Source organism: Carcharodon carcharias, chromosome 3 (assembly GCF_017639515.1).
Source record: "Carcharodon carcharias isolate sCarCar2 chromosome 3, sCarCar2.pri, whole genome shotgun sequence".
NCBI classification, from domain to species: domain Eukaryota; kingdom Metazoa; phylum Chordata; class Chondrichthyes; order Lamniformes; family Lamnidae; genus Carcharodon; species Carcharodon carcharias.
The window spans coordinates 226,544,311-226,563,844 of record NC_054469.1 but is presented as its reverse complement, the minus strand read 5'-3'; the positions used below and the strand labels follow the sequence as shown (position 1 = coordinate 226,563,844).

Sequence of the window (19,534 nt, the reverse complement as noted above, 5' to 3'; positions counted from 1 at the left end):
GGAGAAGCAGAGAACATTTAAATGGGGTGGACTGCCTCAAAGATCAGTATTTATTCATGGTCTCAGCCGGGGCTATGCCTTCAACCATATGAAACGCAAGGAGACATGGACCATTACTGCCCTCCCACTCCAACCAGGGACTTTGGGAATCTTCTTGCTGATAAAACAGAAACTACTTCAGAGCATCTCCTGGCAGTCCTGGGGACTAAGAACATAAGGAAAAGGAGGAGTAGGCCGTATGACCCATTAAGCCTGCTCTGCCATTCAATAAGATCATGGTTGAACTTTGACATCAACTCCAATGCCCTATTCCCATGTCCCATGATTCTTTTAGTGCCTAAAAATGATAAATCTCAAATTTTCAATATACTCAAAGACTGAACATCCACAGCTCTCTGGGGTAGAGATTTCCAAAAAATTCACAACCCTGAGTGAAGAAGTTTCTCCTCGTCTCAGTCCAAAATGGCCACCCCTTCTCATAAGGCTATGACCCTTAGATTTAGACTCTCCAGCAAGGGAAAACAACCTCCCAGCATCTAGCTCTTCATGAATATTATATGTTCCAATTAGATCACCTTTCGTTCTCCTAAACTCCAGAGAATATAGGCACAGTTTACTCAATCTTCCCTCACAGGACAGCCCTCTCATCCTAGGAATCAATCAACCTTTGTTACAAACCCTTTAAGGCAAGTATATTCTTCCTTAGGTAAAACAGTGCTGCCCCATATAATTGCAATGCAATTTCCTAACTGTTAAACTCCGAACCCCTTGCAATAAAGACCAATGAACCATCTGCCTTCCTAATTGCACTTGCACTTTAACTTTCTGTGATTTGTGTCCAACGACCTAAAAATTCTTTCGAATACTAGCATTTACTCATCTCTCGCCTTTTAAATAAATATTCTGCTTTTCCATTCTTTCTGCCAAAGTAGATAATTTGCTATTTCCACAACTTGTACTCCACCTGCTTCTTTCTTGCCCAATCACTTAACTGGCCTGTATCTCTTTGCAGCCTCTCTGTGTCCTCCTCACGGCTCACTTTCCCTACCTTTGCACCGTCACGGCTCACTTTCCCTACCTTTGCACCGTCACGGCTCACTTTCCCTACCTTTGCACCGTCACGGCTCACTTTCCCTACCTTTGCACCGTCACGGCTCACTTTCCCTACCTTTGCACCGTCACGGCTCACTTTCCCTACCTTTGCACCGTCAGGAAATTTGGGCAGGTGGACATATTGGAGTCTCAACGCATCTAGCCTGCTGCTTCTGCCACTATCTTGCTCAGCTGGGGTGAGGTAGCGGGAGAAAACCCGGTGAATGCTGCCTAGTGTAACATAGCCATCCACGAATTGACCCGGCATAATGAAAAGGAACCTTACGCAACACACACTTTCATTCCTGTTGCTGTTAATCACCGAGCAGGCTGACACATGAAAAGGCTTACACAAGTTGTCATTTTCAAATGGTCGGTCTGGAGACCTGTCTAGCACTTTCCCCATTGGCAGACTGTGTTGCAAAATCAAATACTTATTTTAACTTTGCTACCAATTATGAAATGAAGCCTACGCAAATTGCAAAACCACTTGTGCACAACTCCTATTGCATCATTAAGTTCATACGTTATCCAACGTCTATTGAGCTGTGACATGTATGACGCCACTTTAGAAATCCAAGCATAGTTCAATGTTTTAGAAACTGGAATAGCAGTGGACACAGCAGGAAGGCAAACAATTTCCAAAAGTCAACCTACCTGTCAAAGATGGGCATAGGGTGCAGGTTGCAGAGAAATATTTAGTAAGTGTTATGATTGGAGAGCATGGTTATACCCTGATGTGACCCTCTCTTTTATATTGTGACCCTCTCTTTTATATTGTGACCCTCTCTTTTATACCCTGATGTGACCCTCTCTTTTATATTGTGACCCTCTCTTTTATACCCTGATGTGACCCTCTCTTTTATATTGTGACCCTCTCTTTTATACCCTGATGTGACCCTCTCTTTTATACCCTGATGTGACCCTCTCTTTTATATTGATACAGCAGGAACAGGGGGAAACAGACACGACGTTTAAGGTATCCAGGCACAGTTGGTGAAAATAACTTAGCATCGCAGTAAGAAGGAAACCATTTGTTAGAAGTGACCTCTACACCTTGAGTTTGTTTGCAAGGTTGTACCACGGTGAAATGGACTCGATAATTTGCTTCTTACTGCTTGCCCTGAAGCTTTGATGTGAAATAGGGTGCCATTCTGGAGCATGCAAAGAAAGAGGAGATGGGCTTGTTGAGGAGGAATGTTGACATTTTAGATGCTTGCACAGGGACAATGTCTAATGCATCATAAGCATTGCAAAAGTTTCAAACATCAGCAATGCCATGAGGTGCAACAAAATGTCGACGCTGATTAAATTTGTACAGAAGAGCAATGATGACCTCCAGGAGGGTAGGGCAATTGCTATCACAGTGCCATTGTGAGCAAGCTAGTGGGGGGGGGGGGGGGGGGGGGGGGGGTGGAGGGGTAGGTGGGGGGGGGGGGTGGTGGTGGAAGTGGGGGAGCAGGGGTGCACAAATCATGATAAGGAGGTCTTGTGGTTCTATAGCCAAACAAGTTATAGAGTAACTGACTGACTGAGGTCTGTTTTGGTTGTGCTTTGACAACAGGTTGCATCATTTTCAGAAAGCAATGCAGTGAGCTGCATGTAATGTTGCCTATTGTTCAGTGGGCAGCATTCTCACCTCAGAGCCAGAAAGCTGCAGGTTCAAGTCCCAATCCAGGACTCGAGCACAGAAATCTAGGCTGACGCTCCAGATCCAGTGTGGTACTGAGGGATTTCCGCACTGTTGGAGGTGCCGACTTTCAGATGAGAAATTAAATTCCAGCCCCACTTGCCCTATCAGGTGGACATATAAGATCCCTATGGCACTATTTCGAAGAAGAGCCATTCTGGTGTCCTGGCCAATATTTATCCCAGTCACCATGACTGTTGTGAACCTATGCTTTATATCGAAAATTACTGAGAATTTACTGGCTGAAATTCCCTTACTGGATTTTAAAATGATTGAGGCAACATTTCAAGATGGTTGAAAATTTGCATCACTGCACACGACAATTCCAAAGCCATTCAGTGGAGCCAGCCTATTTAGGAAGATTCTGTGAGAGACAATTACCCTGAAGAAGTGTGAATTAACCACATCACATGAGTGATTCACAGGACATCCAGACTGAAACTTGTGGGGAACAATCAATGGATGTAATCACTTCAGGATTTTGGCTGAGGGAAGAACTCACCCAGCTGTAACATAATCAAATTGAAGCCATGTATTTTGAATCCACTCACCGTGACCACATTTGGGTCACTGGTCAGTTGATGGGAGAGGATCATGTGACACGTTAGCTAACTTTTTTTTTAAGAAACTGTTTTCTCCGGATCAGAAGTAGAAAAAATGAAGTGGCAAGGCCCCTGTGTGGGTCTCCCCCACCTCTCTCTCTCTCTCCATCCAACTTGCAAGCTTGAGCCATTTGTTGTTTGATTATCCACATGCCAAAGGCAGAGATTTTTGAAAGAAATTATCCCAGGAGTTGCTGCCTCTGGAAGAAAAGATAGATTGACCACTAATGTTTAAATTGCCTCACCGTCGAATCCTGAGGGGCCACCAAGCTCAATCTGGATCCAGCCAAGTCATCAGTCCGCCAGATCCATGTAACTTTAATGGACTCTAGAATATCACTTGATCTATCCTCCCATTTTGTAATTTATTTCTCGTGTGTGAATCTGAGTGCATGCGTGTGTGAAGGTTGGATCGTTTTTATTACTTTTCTTAGACTGGTTAAGTACAATAAATACTATCCTCTTTTCTTTTTTAAAACTTACAAAAAAAAACCTGTCTGTTTGTGTCTTTTACGTTCTCAGCATGTAAACAGTTAAACACTCACTGAATTGGCAAGCATATCCTTTTTAAAAAAAAACCCATCTGTTGTGGCCAAACAAGGAGTGGGAAAAGAGGGGAGTCATTAGACTCCTCATCTGATCATAACAATGACTAAAAGATGACTAACTGGCCATGATCACATTCCTATTTGTGGGAGTTTGCTGTGGGCAAATTGGCTGCATTTCCTACATTACAACCGGTGACTACACTTAAAAAAAAGTACTTCATTGACTATGGAGTGCTTTGGTCCTGTGGTCATGAAAGGCATTATAGAAATGCAAGCCTTCCTTTTTACAATGCTACAGAGTGGTGAGGAAATTTCTTTTTGGCTTCCAGAATAATTCCATAAAATGTTCTGATTTTGAAATTATTCATTTCTCACAGAAGAACAGAATTCATAACAGGACAAAATATGACTGGTCCACTGGAAGTGGCAGACTTGATGGATCAAATGACCAGTCCTCAATTGTCCTAATGCTATCTTGGAGCCAATGAGCTTTGTGACTGGCCCAGCCTACAGCCAAGAAGTTCAGCTGCACTATTTTCTTAAAAATAAACTTGCCCAGTACAGCCTACAAGCGATGTTCTGACATGAGATTATGGTTAACAATATCTGTGGCTAACAGCAGTCTACCTTTGAGGAAAAAACTTGGGTTCTTGATTTTTGGGGAGAGAAGGGACAACTTCAACACTTTTCCAATCCTCCTTCACAACCCAGCTCCTGTATATGCAGCTATGGTAGGCAGATATCCTATCTGAAAGCTGTGAAATAGAACAGATGGATCTACAATGTCGCATGAAAATTCTACACCTTCAGTAAAAGTCACCAACGGAATCTTTTTTAAAAATAAGCCAAACCCTAGATGATACAACTCCACGTATGAATAGGAGACAGATGCAATAAATAATCTTTAACATATTGCGGTGTAGCTACAAAAAGGAAAACAAGTTGCAGAAGCTCGCAATACAAAAACAAAGTTGAAGAAAGATCAATGCAGCTCACCCCTCCAACATTCCGTCTCCCATATCTAAAATCTGTGCCTCACTGACCTTGCCCCTAACAAAATATTCTGGGCATGCATCATCCTATGTGCGGTTCCATTAAATATTTAATCAAAACTTGGTTTTCATTGGTTTATTAATTTATGGCCACTGATCCTATTGCCCGACCATAATTTAGTCATTTTTAGGATTTACCTTATATAAAAAGTATTAACGAGTTTAGATATGTCAGCAAGATTGCAGGAGACTGTGTCAATTTTGCAGATAAAATGGAGCAATAGGACTAGCCAGTTCTACCAGCTTCAATAAGTTTACACTTCCACAAATTCTAAAATGAACCCTTGTTCTGATGAGGAATACACATGGCTTTACTCATCTTAATTAGTTTCCCTCCCTCTAATTTTCTCCCTTCTCTTTGAGTGTGAGTATATGCTCCCACTATAGCACAGCACCCAAGCAAATTCCCAAAATTTCATCCGAATGATCATTTTTTGTGCTGCCGCTGAGCGGGTGTTTTGGTGGGTAGGCAACTACACGAGAGGCAGCGTGAGTAAACATAATCCCGTGCTCAATTGTCCACTCACTCTCAGCAGTGGTCTTGAAATAGCGATCAGGAATTTAAAACTTGGCTGGATTTGCTAGTCGCTAAACCAAGAACACGGAAGATATTTTTAGGGGACCGAGTGGCATATTTACTCCATTGTCTTGTCTCCCTAAATCTAATGACCTAGTGCTGAGTTCTTATTATAAACCCACAGAGTTGAAACAAGTCACCCAAATGCAAGGTAATAACAGACAACATCCAAACAATTCGATTTTAATAGCAAGTGGCTCAGGAATTGCCAGTTTCCTCGCAAACGAACCTGTATTGCAAAGGCATATTGAATATACTGGGAAAGCAAATTTACAATAAACTTAAGAACATAAGAAATAGTAGGAGCAGGCCATTCAGCCCCTCAAGCCTGCCCTGCCTTTCAATAAGATCATGGCTAAATTTGCTCCAGGCCTCAACTCCTCTTTCGTGCCAGCTCCTCATAGCCCTCAACTCCCCGATATTTCAAAAATCTATCTACCTCCTCTTTAAATACTTTGTGATCTAGCCTCCACAACTTTCTGGGGTAGAGAATTCCAGACATTCTCTACCCTCTAAGAGAAGGAATTCCTACGCATCTCAGTTTTAATGAGTGCCCCTTATCCTGTAACTACGTCCCCTTGTTCGAGATGCCCCAGCTAGTGGAAACATCTTCTCAACATCTACCCTGTCAAGCCCCCTCAGAATCTTGTACATTTTAATAAGATCACCCCTCATTCTTCCAAGCTCGAATGAATAAAGGCCTAACCTGTTTAGCAGTTCTTGATAAGTCAACCCCTTCATCCCAGGAATCAGCCTAATGAATCTCTTTTGAGCTGCCCCCAATGCCAGTATATCCTTTCTTAAATACGGGGACCAAAACCATACACAGTACTCCAGGTGCGGCCTCACCAACACCCTGTACAGTTGTAACAAGACTTCTCTATTTTTAAGGTCCAATCCCTTAGCAATACAGGCCAAAATTCCATTTACCTCCTTAATTACTTGCTGCACCTGCATGCTAACTTTTTGCGTTTCATGCACAAGAACACCCAGATCCCTCTGTGCTTTTTTTTTTGGAGTCCCTCTTCATTTAAATAATAGTCTGCCTTTTGATTTTTCCTACCAAAGTGCATGTACGTTTCAGATGTTGGTCTTTCTGGGTCAGCATTGATAAGGGCAAATTGTTGCAAAGTCAGCTTGTCCATGGTCAGGCCAAGATGGTTAATGTGACAAACATTGCTGGCAGCAGTTGCATTTCATTACCAGCATTTCTATTTGAAATTACCAACGAGCCTCCCCTTCCCCAAGCAACAAGGCACCATGCTGTGGGCATTTATCAGAGGGCATTGGCCCTCCATTGTTAAAAGCAGACCCTCTTAGGGCTTAGAGTACAGGTTTATGGGGCATTGGTTGAAAATGACTTAAGCTACAGCAGAAAGCATCATGAGTAAGCCAATACAGACACCAGATACAGCAGGTGTCAAAAACAGAGTAAGCTGGCAGAACAAGTTAAGTTAGCTAGTGTAGAATTGCATCCCTCTAGACAATAGATCTGTAGTTAAGATTATTATATGACTAACGAGCATCCAAGTTTAAAAGGTTTAAGCAAGGCTACCATGGCTACAGGAGTGGGAAAAGTACTGAACAGAGCAACTTCGAAGAGTTATTGTCTATACCACAACTAGCTAAGTTCTGCTATTTTTAGACAAAGCAAATAACACAATGTTGCTTTGGTCACAAACACATTCTATGGCCAAAAGGAGGTAATAGAAAAGGCACAATAAGCGAGTACACCGGTGAAAGGTGGTTTGCTGAAATTGAAGATACCAAACTTTAAATTCAGAGCCTACAATGTTTCACCTGGCAGGCTGGTTACAGTACGTAGTGTTTAATATGATTGATGAATCGATACAAGGCAGGGGACAAAAAAAATCTGCTAGCCTTATATTTCTTAAGGTATTAAAATCACTGACTCTTCGAACTATTAATTAGCAAGATTAGCCAGAGCGGCAACAATGACACGATGCACCCTGCCCACCCAAAGTCAACAGATCCCCAAGAAATAGAGGAACAAGCAGTGGTAAGCAGCTAGAGGTCAGTTGTATAGCAGTGATCTGTTCAACCTTTAATAGAATAGAAGTGCCTTTACTTTTCATTAGTTCCCTAGTTTGCTTTTTTCACTGTACTATATTGAACAGATTAGCCTTAATTGCTGGTGCGACTGAAACGGTCTTAAATGTTAAGGGTCCCGGCTTCTTAATATAAAATTCCTGACACAAAAGCTGTCTTTGGTTGATGCTTTGGTAAACTGTCAACCAGTTTTGGAATATTAGTGTAGCAGTAAGATATATACCTTAATTACAAACTTTCAAAAAGGACGCAACTCTGCATGTTGTGCACAAATTCTTCTGGGTGTAACAAAGATTTGCACCAGTGATACCAGGTCAGGATAGAGGACTGTAGGCAGCATTTAGTCAGGAGCTCAAGGATTGGGGTGAGGGGCAGCTGGGAGTTTGATACACCATGACAATTCTTCCCTCCCCACATCTGCAGATGTCTCTGACCAGCAGTTCAAAAAGTGGATAGTTTCCTAAAGCAATTTGTTCCTCACCCCCTTCGCAATTTCTTCATTTGTATAAATAATCTAGTCAGCTCTGGTTATTTGAAAAAGGATGCAAAACAGTGAGGTTAAGCTTTGTACTCATGGAAGACACTCAATCTTTCTTAATCCTGTTAGCACAGTGAGCCATTTAGGCCAATTAACACTAGCTAAATCCAAACACTGCACAAATTCTTTGAAAAATGTTTTATTTAATTATTCAATAATAGCACCCAAATAACACACACAGTTTTCAGATTGCATCTGAAGCAAACGTTTAGACAAACACAAATTTCCCAAGCCCCATGTTAAATGTAATTTCTTCCCCTCCCCAACATACAGAGGACACAAGGTTGTCAGAAATAATGATCTAACTGTGTTTTTTGGCAATGCTGTAATATAACACAAAACTTTAAACTAGTTTGATTTTATTTCTACAAAGCAAATTTAATTAGCAGCTTTAATACAAGATTAAAAGCCTCTGATGAGTTTTGTTGACTTGATATTAAACAATGCCATACTACCAAGAGCTACACAAATATTCCTTTTCGATATTCCAGCATTGCAGGGGACAACATCCTTTATTAACAATTTTAAACATTTCCTTTTTTTAAAAGCAAACCCAATTATTCATTTGAGTTCAGTTTACACATTAAGATTAAACCTCATCATAACCCATTTCTAGAATTGCTATACTCCTAAAACAACTAATTTCTTGGATCTTGAGTTTTAAAAGCCAGAATTCTCTCATTTAAAAAAGAACTTGAAAATGTCTACCTTTGTTATGCACAAAATTTTATTGCATTTAGAGTGAGAGTAGAAGATTGAATTTCCCTAAAACCCCATTTATACACGAAGACAGTAATGATGATAATCTACCGAGCTACTCCTTTAATCCTGGCCAGTTTTAAAACAAAAACACCACATTAATTTGGGGGTGGCCCCCTTTTCGAAAAGGTACACATATGCTGGGGTATGGCTTCACAGGTAATGGCTGCCCTCTTGACAAGTAGCAATCTTTAAGTGCCAGCCCAGAGTGCATGAGTACACTATCCAACACTGGCAGGGGCTTTATTGCAGGGTTCAACACAAAAAAAAAGTGATGAGGAGCCGGCCTTATTTTCTTCTTTCCTATCTGGGGAGCTCCAGAGACCACTTTGGCTGAGGTTGACTAACTTACCACAGATCAGGCACCGAGTAAAAGATAGTCTTCACCAGTCTAGTTCAATGCCAGCCTACGCAATGCATTTAGGAACAGCCATCGGAAAGCTCTTTTTAAAAAAATTTGCATGATTCAAATTTTGTAAATTTTTTTGCAGCCCTCATTTTTACCCATGCATAATATCCATAAACCTGACTAAATGCATTAACTTTCAACCCAATTAAAAAGCTCTGGGGATATGAATAATGAAACAAAGTGAATGAAACAGAAGCCTCTGAACAAAAGAATGTCTGATGTCGTCCTAACACCAGCTTGTCCTGAATAAAACCCTCATTAATTTCGGTCTGTACTAGGCACCATCAGATCGTGAACATGATAACATTGCTACGGGAGGGCTGTAAAAGTTTGCTCTTGACAGGGCTCATTCAAGAAGCAAGGCCAATGCCATTTCCTTGGATTCCGTGTCAGAAACCATTTCACCAATCCCAGTTTATATAACTGGGCACCAGGCTTGTCTGAGTCATGCTTGTGGACAGATGTGACAAGGGACAAGTTTTCCAGTAGTGTTAACTTCACAAATATTGTGGATGCTGGGTCAATTGAAATTTTCAAGACAGAGATTGATACATTTTTGTTGGATAAGGGGTTTGGAACTGAGGTGTGTAAAATGTTTATGAGGTACAGATCTGCCATGATCTACCTGAATGCTAGGATGAGAGGCCTACTCACGTTCCAAATTAAGGGAGGAAAACAAAGACAGATTGGGGGAAAAGAACATTGAAAAAGTACATAAAATGTTTTTTAAAAAAAAGGTCAAATGAGAGGTAGAGGGAAAGATTAAAAAACTTTTGTTGTAAAAAAAAAAGTCATGTTTTTAATGTAGCTTCTGCACCATTTTGTTTGTGGTGTTTGGAAGACTGAATTTACCTGCTGAAAATTGTAAACAGATGAGTAAATTTGTACAGGCCTGAAAAGCATCAAGCAATAAGTAGTCTATCATTATGGAGGGGGTAGGTAGTGTTGACAGCTAAAGTTCTGAATGTATTCACTCAGTTATGTTGCCTTAACATGGTCGAGGAGGAAGATGGAGATAGGGCAGACAAAAGGAGTATAAAAATTAACACCCAATAAAAATTAATTTTAAAAAACACAAAAAAAATGCTTTAATGATGTCATGTTGGCAGTCTATGTAATGATGATTTTGGCGCTTTACAAACATGGATGGCCATGTAAATAAGGAACTTCAACTTATTTAATTCATTCATATCAGCAAATGCGCATGTTTACAGGACACAATGTGAAATCAATTTAAGTGGGGAAGAGCAACTCCAAACGGCATGTACCAATATCAGAGGGTATGGCCTTGCATCAAAAGCATTTTTTTTTTTTACAATTTTAAATTAATGACCTTCATTCTACAGGCTTTGCTGCGTTAACTGCCCTTTTAAAAGGCTAAGTGACTTCCCTTTTAACACAGAGCATCTCCTCTTTGGTATAATATGGACCACCCTCGAAGCCCAACATTGGGAGGGCAAGGCCAAGGCACACCACCCTCCAACTATGGATTAAATGAACCAGAATGTTAAAAAAATCACATTGGAACAAATACAGAAGAAAATAAGAACAGGAAGTTAGGCTCTTGAAGGCTATGGGGTAGTGGGCAGTAAAATATAAGCAAGCAGGGCTTCATCTCATCTGTAGTTAGCATCTTAGCAGTGCCCCATAGTACTTAATAATTACTGTAATGACACCACGTTAATAAAGGCATCAGCTTATACTTTAGTTATTGTTACAGAATGTCAAGGTATAAATCATTAAAGGCAAATCAAGAAAATAAGTCTTAGAAAGAGAATTAATCCAGCCCCTATTTTGAATCTTGAAGCTTCAGAAGGATGCCTGATCCTTAACAGTACTTTCAGTCAGTTGATTTTCTTCAATTTCCTTTATTTTAATTTTACAGCTACATCTGCAGTCTTTAGAAGCCTGCTTATATCATACAATATCCAGTATAGCAGTGTAGGAGAGAAGCAAGTTCGGCATTTTACAGTTTTACTGTCCTATTATTTCGTAGAACAGAGAAGGCTGGAATAAAGTTGAACAATGGAGTGCACCTTTTCATCATCCATGCTTTAAAAAAACCACGTGGATCAGGAAGAATACCATCTTGTAAATAACTTATAGAGCAAGTTACGACTGGTACTTGTAAAAGTAGTTGCTATTAAAGTAACCAGTTTGGATTGGATTGCTGGCCTAGGATGACTCAGACCACATACTGGTACGGGTCTACCTTCCCTTGATCTGGAGTTGCGAATGGGCTTAGCCATTCTATTGAAAATGGATGACCGAACACAGCTTTCATATTCATCCATTTTGTTTTTTTAGCCCATCTTCTCTCTTCCTTTTTCAACTGCTCTATTCCCTGGAAACAGAAATAGAACAGCTTAAATCATGTAGGTAAGATTGGGGGAAGGAGGACTTTCGTCTACCCACTACAAACAGAACACCAGACATACATCAATCAGCAAAGGTCACTGATATTTCAATTTAACATCCAATGATACTTTCGATTAATTAAAACAACCCAAATAGTTGTAGTTTACGGTATAATTTTCAACGCTTCCCCCTGCCCACCCCGCTCGTTTCCAGGCACTGCTCTTCTCCTTGCCTTCTAACAAGTGGGCAGGCCGATGATGACCTGTTCCTCCTCCCCCCCCCACCAGGCTTCGGCCAAATCCCCCTTCAGAAACTGGAAAGAGCAACGCAGGTAGACTTCAAATTACCCCAACCATTCAAAAGGAACGCCTCTCCAGGTGGCTGGCTGGGGCTTAGCCGCTTTGGGCAGGGGGAAAACAATAAGGGCAACCCCCATTTCAACTATGATGCGGCACAGCCGGGCACTGAGATGCTACGCCATCAATCCAACTGTTGATCACATTTTTAAATACACATCTTTATAGAAATGATGGATTTTTCTCCTGTATGTCATCCAAGTCAATATCGTCAGTAAGTATAGCACAAACATGGCATTTACAGCATTATATAGAAAACTACTGGGAAATAGTCTCCTATATTTTAGTATGGCTCTATTGAACTGGTACAGTGAGTGCAATGAAGCACAGAAATTTGGTAAAATAACCCCTGGAGCATCAAATGGCTGACTGACGCACATATTCAACAATTTGCATTTGTGGACTGCCTTAACAAAAGAAAACATCCCAAGGGGCTTCACAGGAGCACAATAAAGCAAAAATTGGTGCCAAGGCAAAGATGAAGGTATTAAGTCAGGTAACTAAAAGCTTGATAAGTTTTAAGGAGTGTTTTATAGGAAGAGAGAAGGCGGGGGGGGGGGGGTGGGGGGCGGCGGAGTGTGGTGCAGAGTCAGAGGTTCAGGTCTAGACAGACAAAGACATGGCTGCCAATGATGGGGCAGCAAATGGAGTGCAGTAGCACATGTGGCCAGACTAGGATTGGAGGGTGCTATAAGAGACAGGGAGGGGCAAGGCCACAGAGAGATTTGAACACAAGGTTGAAATTATTAAAAATGGAGGCACTGGTGGATCAGGAGCAAACATTGTTCAGTGAGCATAAGGGTGATATTGAACACGAGGGGAAAGAGGTTGCTGGAGAATGGGGCATTAGTTTGCAAGCACAGAGGGCTCAGTGTTTTTTCTTGAGGAGGGGAATGCTGACAACAGATTTGAAAAGGAGGGGGGGTATTAGTCAAGGAGCGGGAACCATTTACAATATCAGCTAGCATGGTGGCCAAAAATTTAGTGGGAAAAGGGTGAGGAGAGCAGGAAGTGGGTTTCGTGGACATGAACAGCTTGGAGGAAGTGTGACAGGAGGTGGGACCTCAGCTTGCTGGGTGAACATAGAAAGCTTATGGTAATAAAAGGAGACCACTCAACCCATCACGTCTACGTCAACTGAAAAGAAACTATCCTGCGTAATCCCACTTTCCAGCTCTTGGTCCGTAGCCCTGTGGGTTACAGCATATCAAGTCTACATACAAACATTTTATGAGGATGCAATGAGGGTTTCTGCCGCTACCATCTTTTCGGGCAGTGAGCTCCAGACCCCCATCACCCTCTGGGTGAAAACAATTTCTCCTCAGCCACCCCATCTAATCCTCCTACCAATTACTTTAAATTTATGCTCCCTGGTTATTGGCCTAGCTAGAAAGGACCTGTTTCCTTTCTATCAACTCCATCTAGGCCCCTCAATTTTATACACCACAATTAAATTATTAACAGGAAGGGATGCAGCAGGGACAGCTTAAAAGATGGTCTTAATCTCAGTAAAGGAGTCTATAAGCTCCTCCATTTTTTGGAGGTGAGGGTGAAAAGGCAGGGAAGAGGAGTTTAAGGAGGCAGCTGTTGGTAAAGAAACACAGTAGGAGGTGGGGCTTTGCATTACAGAAGATACCTTTGCATTATAGAATGACATTGTAGAACAGGGTCTAATAGTGCCTGATGTGGTCCACCTAGATAGGGCAGGATCTCTCTTGAGAAAGGTGGAGTAGGGCTTGGGCGGGCGATAGAGAATGCAAATTTTAAAAGGCATGCTGAGGATTGGAAGTAGGCGAGCTGTTGCAAATAATCACAGCAAGTTATAAATTTATTGATAGGTGCTGTTTGAAATGCTGAATAAAACTGACATCTTAAACATTATGGCTGCTTGTAAATGTACTCTTAAACCCTCCCACAAATTCTCAAGCTGTGGGAAAAGACCAGCCCAATTTCTGAGGATATGCCAGTATTGTAGAGGAAATTAAAACAAAAATACAAAACAAATGATAGTGAGAAGACAGCATCAGAAGCAAAACTGGGGAAATAACTGGCAACCATTAAACAATTGACACACACAAATAAATCCACACAGTTTATATGTCTATACTTCACTCTCAATTGCCATGCTCTTCATCAACCCCACCTCCCAAAAAATATGGGCTATTTATCTAACAATAAATTGTTAGATTGTTCTCAACTGAGTTTGAGCAGAGTGGGGATTAAAACTGGTTTTACCAAACTATTGTCATTACCTATCTACTTTCTTCATTGTCCATTCATCTCCCTATAGGAAGTGCACATTAATGACATATCTTCCAGCAAGACAGGGGACCTTGTGGTCCAGAAATATTTCACAGTGGGCACTGTGAACCTGTCTGTTCCTTCATCACATTCTAGCATGCACTTAGACAGCAGCTTTAGCATCTAGAAGCAACTCAAAAGGCAAATTAAATGATATGACAGCTAACTACAAGGCGTCAACCTCATTCCCAAAAACAAATCACCTCCTCCTGCTTGCACTGCTGGGCTAATCTCCCCTTCATTTTGCTAAATGAGAAATACGTTGTGCAAAGAAAACATTTTGAAGGGAGGTGGGTTTGCTATCACTATAGTGCTCCAAAAAGCTGGCTGAGCCTTTATCTTCAGAAATATAGGCTGAAATTGCACATGAAAATATTGGACAGGAAGAGGCCAGCTGGGCAATCTCATCTGCCCCATACACAGATACCATGCCTTAAACATTATGATTCACTCCCTGTCCACCAGAAACCATGTAATCCACTGCGAGGGGGAAAAATCCCAAATTGATATGTGAAAAGAAAAGCCCATATCTAATCAGGGGAAAAAGTCTGGCAATTTCCTCCCCGTTTCTCTTGAAGTGGTCTATTACTACTAGAAAGTTGCTTAAATTCCATTAACTAACCTAAATTGATTGATTAGCCTTTAAAGAAATTAAATTGGTGATATATTTCATTAACAGATATAACATCTTAAAATCCTTATAATGGACTATAATCCAAGTTTTAAAAAATGCCATTGCGTTGTGCAGTGAGTTAGATTCAAACCTTTCTAGAATCTGGATTCAAAACCAGATTTATAGCATCAGAGACTCCTGTGCTGTTGACTATTGAGGTCCCACAAGAAATGCATTTGAGGAGTCTCCATCTGAGTGGGAATGGACCAATAGCAAAAAAACTCCCTTAGTTCAGCATTAATTCATAATGCCACTTCGATAGGCCAAAGGATGGGATGGCTGAGGGGGGTGAAGTGGAAAGCATGTTACAAACTACAGTGTGGGTGCTTCTTGGAAGTTTGGGATCAAGCATGTTGTTGGGGCAGAGTGAAGGGAGCTTTCTCCTGGATCTGGCTGTGCTTAACGCTACCCTGGATTTCTTGTAATGCAGCGCACACACCCCTCAGCTGGATGAACTAAAAAAAAAATCCATTTCTAGACAAATTTAATGATGCGATCTTTCAGCCACCTTAGTGTGGTTTTGGAATGTGCCTTTATCAATGACACTGATTTTAAAAACTTGGGATTTTAATGTCCATTTCAAGCAAAGCAATTGGTGAAACATTATCTGACCAATTGCTTTCTTGCAAGTCAGCTGTGAACCAATTAATTTAGGTAGGCCATTACTACTAGTATTTAAGCAGTTTGATAACAATGAGGTCATCTACAGGCCAGAAGATAGAAGCGGCACTTTTTCTCTGAAAGCTTGACCAATATGTTGGGAGCACAGCATTAAGAGAAAACCGGTCAAATATTTACTTTTAAACCTGTCTAATTTTCACTTGTGCTTTGCCAAGTATCTTTTTGTAGAGCACTGAAACACTGTCATCAGGTAGGACTACACAAAACAACTATAGCTGACATTCAACTGTGATTCTAATCCTATAACAAATTAGCAACGTATAACCAGGTTCTCGACCAAGTTATGAAAGTCTATTAACCTATTTGAAATTCTTTGCCAACAACTAACTGTGGTAGTGGTGTGTTACAGCTCATTCAGTGAGTCAGAGTTACTGAGGCAACATACACTCTTACATGCATGTTGTAGTTTGGCTAAGGGTACTGATGGTAGAGGCTCCAATTTCTTTCTATCACATGGCTGACCAGGAATCTCTCCCGCTCTTACCACCTGCTGTTAGTGTGTGTTGGATGGAGTTACAGCTTGATACTCAACCTGTTTGGCCATGTTATGGACATACCTTCCTTGGCCATCAAGTCCTGAGGCAGGACTCAAACCCAGAGCCTCTGGTTCAGAGGCACGGACACTACCCACTGCACCACAAGATCTCCTCATAACTAACTGTACACACCACCAATGTGTGCTTTAAGCTCTGCGCGTGTGTGGCTGTGCAGAAATCTAACATGTACCATGCACGGAATAAACAGGCCTCACAGAACAAAAATTACCGTTAAGATTTGCAGTGAAGTGCAAGAAACAGGCTGTGCACAGCAAAGAGGAATTAGAAGGAATACTGCATGTCACTAAGCATTAATCTGTTTTGATACTTTGGTTATATCGTCAGGTACTATTTTTAGTAGCTTCCTCATTAACTTAATAAAATCTAGGAAGATTCTCCCCCAGTTGTTTAATGTGTAAATACAGCATGTGATGTGGCCCTGAGCCACATACACAATAAAGAATCTTGTTCTATCACCTGAAGTTGTGCCCTCGGGTAGGGTTATAGTGGGAAGCACAGGTTTGGGTTGGGATGGGGTAGAGAAGGAAAGAGAAAGGAATATTAGCTGAGGATATAACCTCATTGCTTTCTAGTGGCTCACGCTGCAAAAAGGGTCACATTCAGCTGTGATGCTGTCATTTCTCAGAACACGGAAGAGCATGGGATGCTCGACATAAAATTCAAATGAGAAGAATAATGGCCACTTGATCAAAGTGGTGGACTGTTGTCTGTAAAACCACAGCTAGCATGAATTATCGGATAAAGGAGAGGTTTGGGACAGGGTGAGTCAATGGGACGCTTGTTCTACCCTGATTCTTATTCAGAGGAAAAACGCTACTAATTATTGTGAAGTATTGATAGCATTTGTTTATTTCTTTTTGTCGCTTCTCCAAATATTTAAAGCCCCATAATTAGCGAACGTCAAAGACCCCATGGCATGATTTGAAGTGGAGCAGGGGTGTACTCTCAGTGTACAGGCCAGATGAATCTCTCAAAAACACACCACCATCAAAACATATTAACTGGTCATTTATCTCACTGATGTTCGTGGGGCCTTGCAGTGCACAAGGCAGCTGCTGTGCTTGCCAAGGTAGCAACAACTGCTGTGAATTGCTTTGAGACATTGAGGAGATAAAAGGCATTAGATAAATGCAAGTTTATTCCTCCTTTCCTTCCCACATCATCAGCTCAGACACCAAATCAGTGGCTTCCCTCCAGACCTCTGAAAACACTGCTCCATAACTCACTCTAGGACACACACCTTCTCCCTAAGAGAAAGCATCTTACCTATACTTGGTGCCTACCCCTTGATGACAGACGGGGAATTTTCAGCACACAACCAGATGGGCAGCTGCATAACTCACAGTCTATTTGCTTTTGGGGGTATGTTGCTGGTATGTGTATATGTGATGAATATTCTTGAAAGGACATTCAATGACAGATATGGAGTGAAATGGTTAACTACTCACCGTTTCATCTGAGCAGATAGAATGTACTTGGGTGCCAAACATCACAGCAGTGAAAATCAGGAAGAGAAGACCCTCAAAGCACAGAAGAATGAGTAGTATCACTGTGGATGGTGGTGAGAATGAACTGCATTCTAGGAAGGTAGAAGGCAAAACAAACTATCAAACACAAATGCAGATGCTTCACAATAATTAGTAGCATTTTTCCACTGAATGAGAATCAGGGTAGAACAAAGACTTGATTGAACAAAAATAAATTGCCATTTTATGCGACACTATATCGATCAAAGGTCTAGGGATTCAGGGAAAAACGTTATTGAATATTGTTACGTATTGATAGCATTAGTTATTTCTTATAGAATAAATTTACGTAGTTTTGAAAAACCACATCTGCCAGTTGTAGAGTGGGTAAATGGTTCTGTGAATTTTAATTTCCTTTGGAACTGGCACAGCACAACACATCAGTTATAACTGCTTTCGAGTTAATCACATGTAATGCTCCTCGATTAAAAAGCAAAGATGACATTTTCATCTGATCGCTCATTGGGAGAATAAAGCATCTCCAACAGGAAACAGAAAGAATGTTCAACATCCAAACCTTTAAAACATTCTTTCAGCACATTTTATAATGGCTATTTGGAGCATTCTTAATAAATTTTCACTGAATGGGAGCACTGTAAATAATTGTATGCCCAATGGTGCAACCATACTGAAATAAAAACAGAAAACACTAAGTACTCAGGGAGATCAGGCAGCATCTGTGGGCAGAGAGAGAAACAATTGACATTTCAGGTTCTTGTGAACTGGAAACTTTTACAGATGTAACAGATTTTAAGCAACTACAGAGGCAGGGAAAGGGTGGGGGTGGGGGCAAATGGGAGGCAGCACAAGTGAAAGGGGAAGTCTGCGATAGTATGGAAGGCAGGAGGGGTTAAATGACAAAAGGGATGATGGTGCAAGGCAGGAAAAGTAAAGGATCAAAAAGATGATCTGGAAGATATGCTTAGAACTGTTACATCCGTAGCATTTGGCAGTTCTTTTTTCATTCGTTCTTGGGATATGGGCATCACTGGCTAGGCCAGCATTTATTGCCCATCCCTAACTGCCCTTGTTTAGAGGGCATTTAAGAGTCAACTACATTGCTGTGGGTCACATGTAGGTCGGCAAAGTATGCATATAAAATATGCATATAAAGGACACGAGTGAACCAGGCGGGTTTTTATGACAATTGGCAATGGGCGTTTCACGGTCATCATTAGACTTTTAATTCCAGACTTTTTTTTCATTGAATTCAAATTCCACCATCTGCTGTGGTGGGATTCGAACCCAGGTCCCCAGAGCATTACTCTGGGTAATGCTTCATTAACTTAGGTCTCTGGATTAACAATCCAGTCACAATACCACTAAGCCACCGCCTCCCCCCAACAAAACGTGGAACATTAACTCTGTCTCTCTCTCTCTCTCCACAGATGTTGCCTGATCTAATCAGCGTTTCAGCATTTTTTGCTTATAATTGCAGATTTCCACCTCATACTGAACACTGATAGGCCATAATATATTCAGTGTTTCAATGATTCAGGATACACCTGGGGGAGGCGCACGCATCTCCACACTAAACCCCTGCATTTTTGCTCCATGTATCTACAGGTGGAATACACCTCCAGGAGTACACCTGGGGGGGTGGGGGAGGCGCACGCATCTCCACACTAAACCTCTGCATTTTTGCTCCATGTATCTACAGATGGAATACACCTCCAGGAGCACACCTGTAACTTAAAACAGGAAACTGACTAGCAAATAACCAAATCAGTGCTATCATTAAGATA

General features: G+C 41.3%; 2 protein-coding genes across 5 annotated transcripts in view; one reads left to right on the top strand and one right to left on the bottom strand.

The window, feature by feature from the left end:
- Positions 1 to 2,457, top strand: part of tmem42a (transmembrane protein 42a) — a 31,053-nt gene extending 28,596 nt beyond the window's left edge. Inside the window, exon 4 of one of the 2 annotated variants that reach the window (XM_041183665.1) lies at positions 2,042 to 2,457. The gene's annotated coding sequence lies outside the window, so the exon portion shown is untranslated. Of the gene's footprint in view, positions 1 to 2,038 lie in introns of both variants that reach the window. The other variant, XM_041183664.1, reaches the window with a different exon arrangement.
- zdhhc3a (zinc finger DHHC-type palmitoyltransferase 3a) overlaps positions 1 to 19,534 on the bottom strand; it is a 51,543-nt gene that overhangs the window by 12,690 nt on the left and 19,319 nt on the right. For 2 of the 3 annotated variants that reach the window (XM_041183660.1, XM_041183659.1), the window contains exon 6: positions 17,712 to 17,842. In XM_041183660.1, the coding sequence (XP_041039594.1) occupies positions 17,712 to 17,842 (131 nt within the window). Of the gene's footprint in view, positions 1 to 8,292; positions 11,682 to 17,711; positions 17,843 to 19,534 lie in introns of those variants that run through there. The other variant, XM_041183661.1, reaches the window with a different exon arrangement.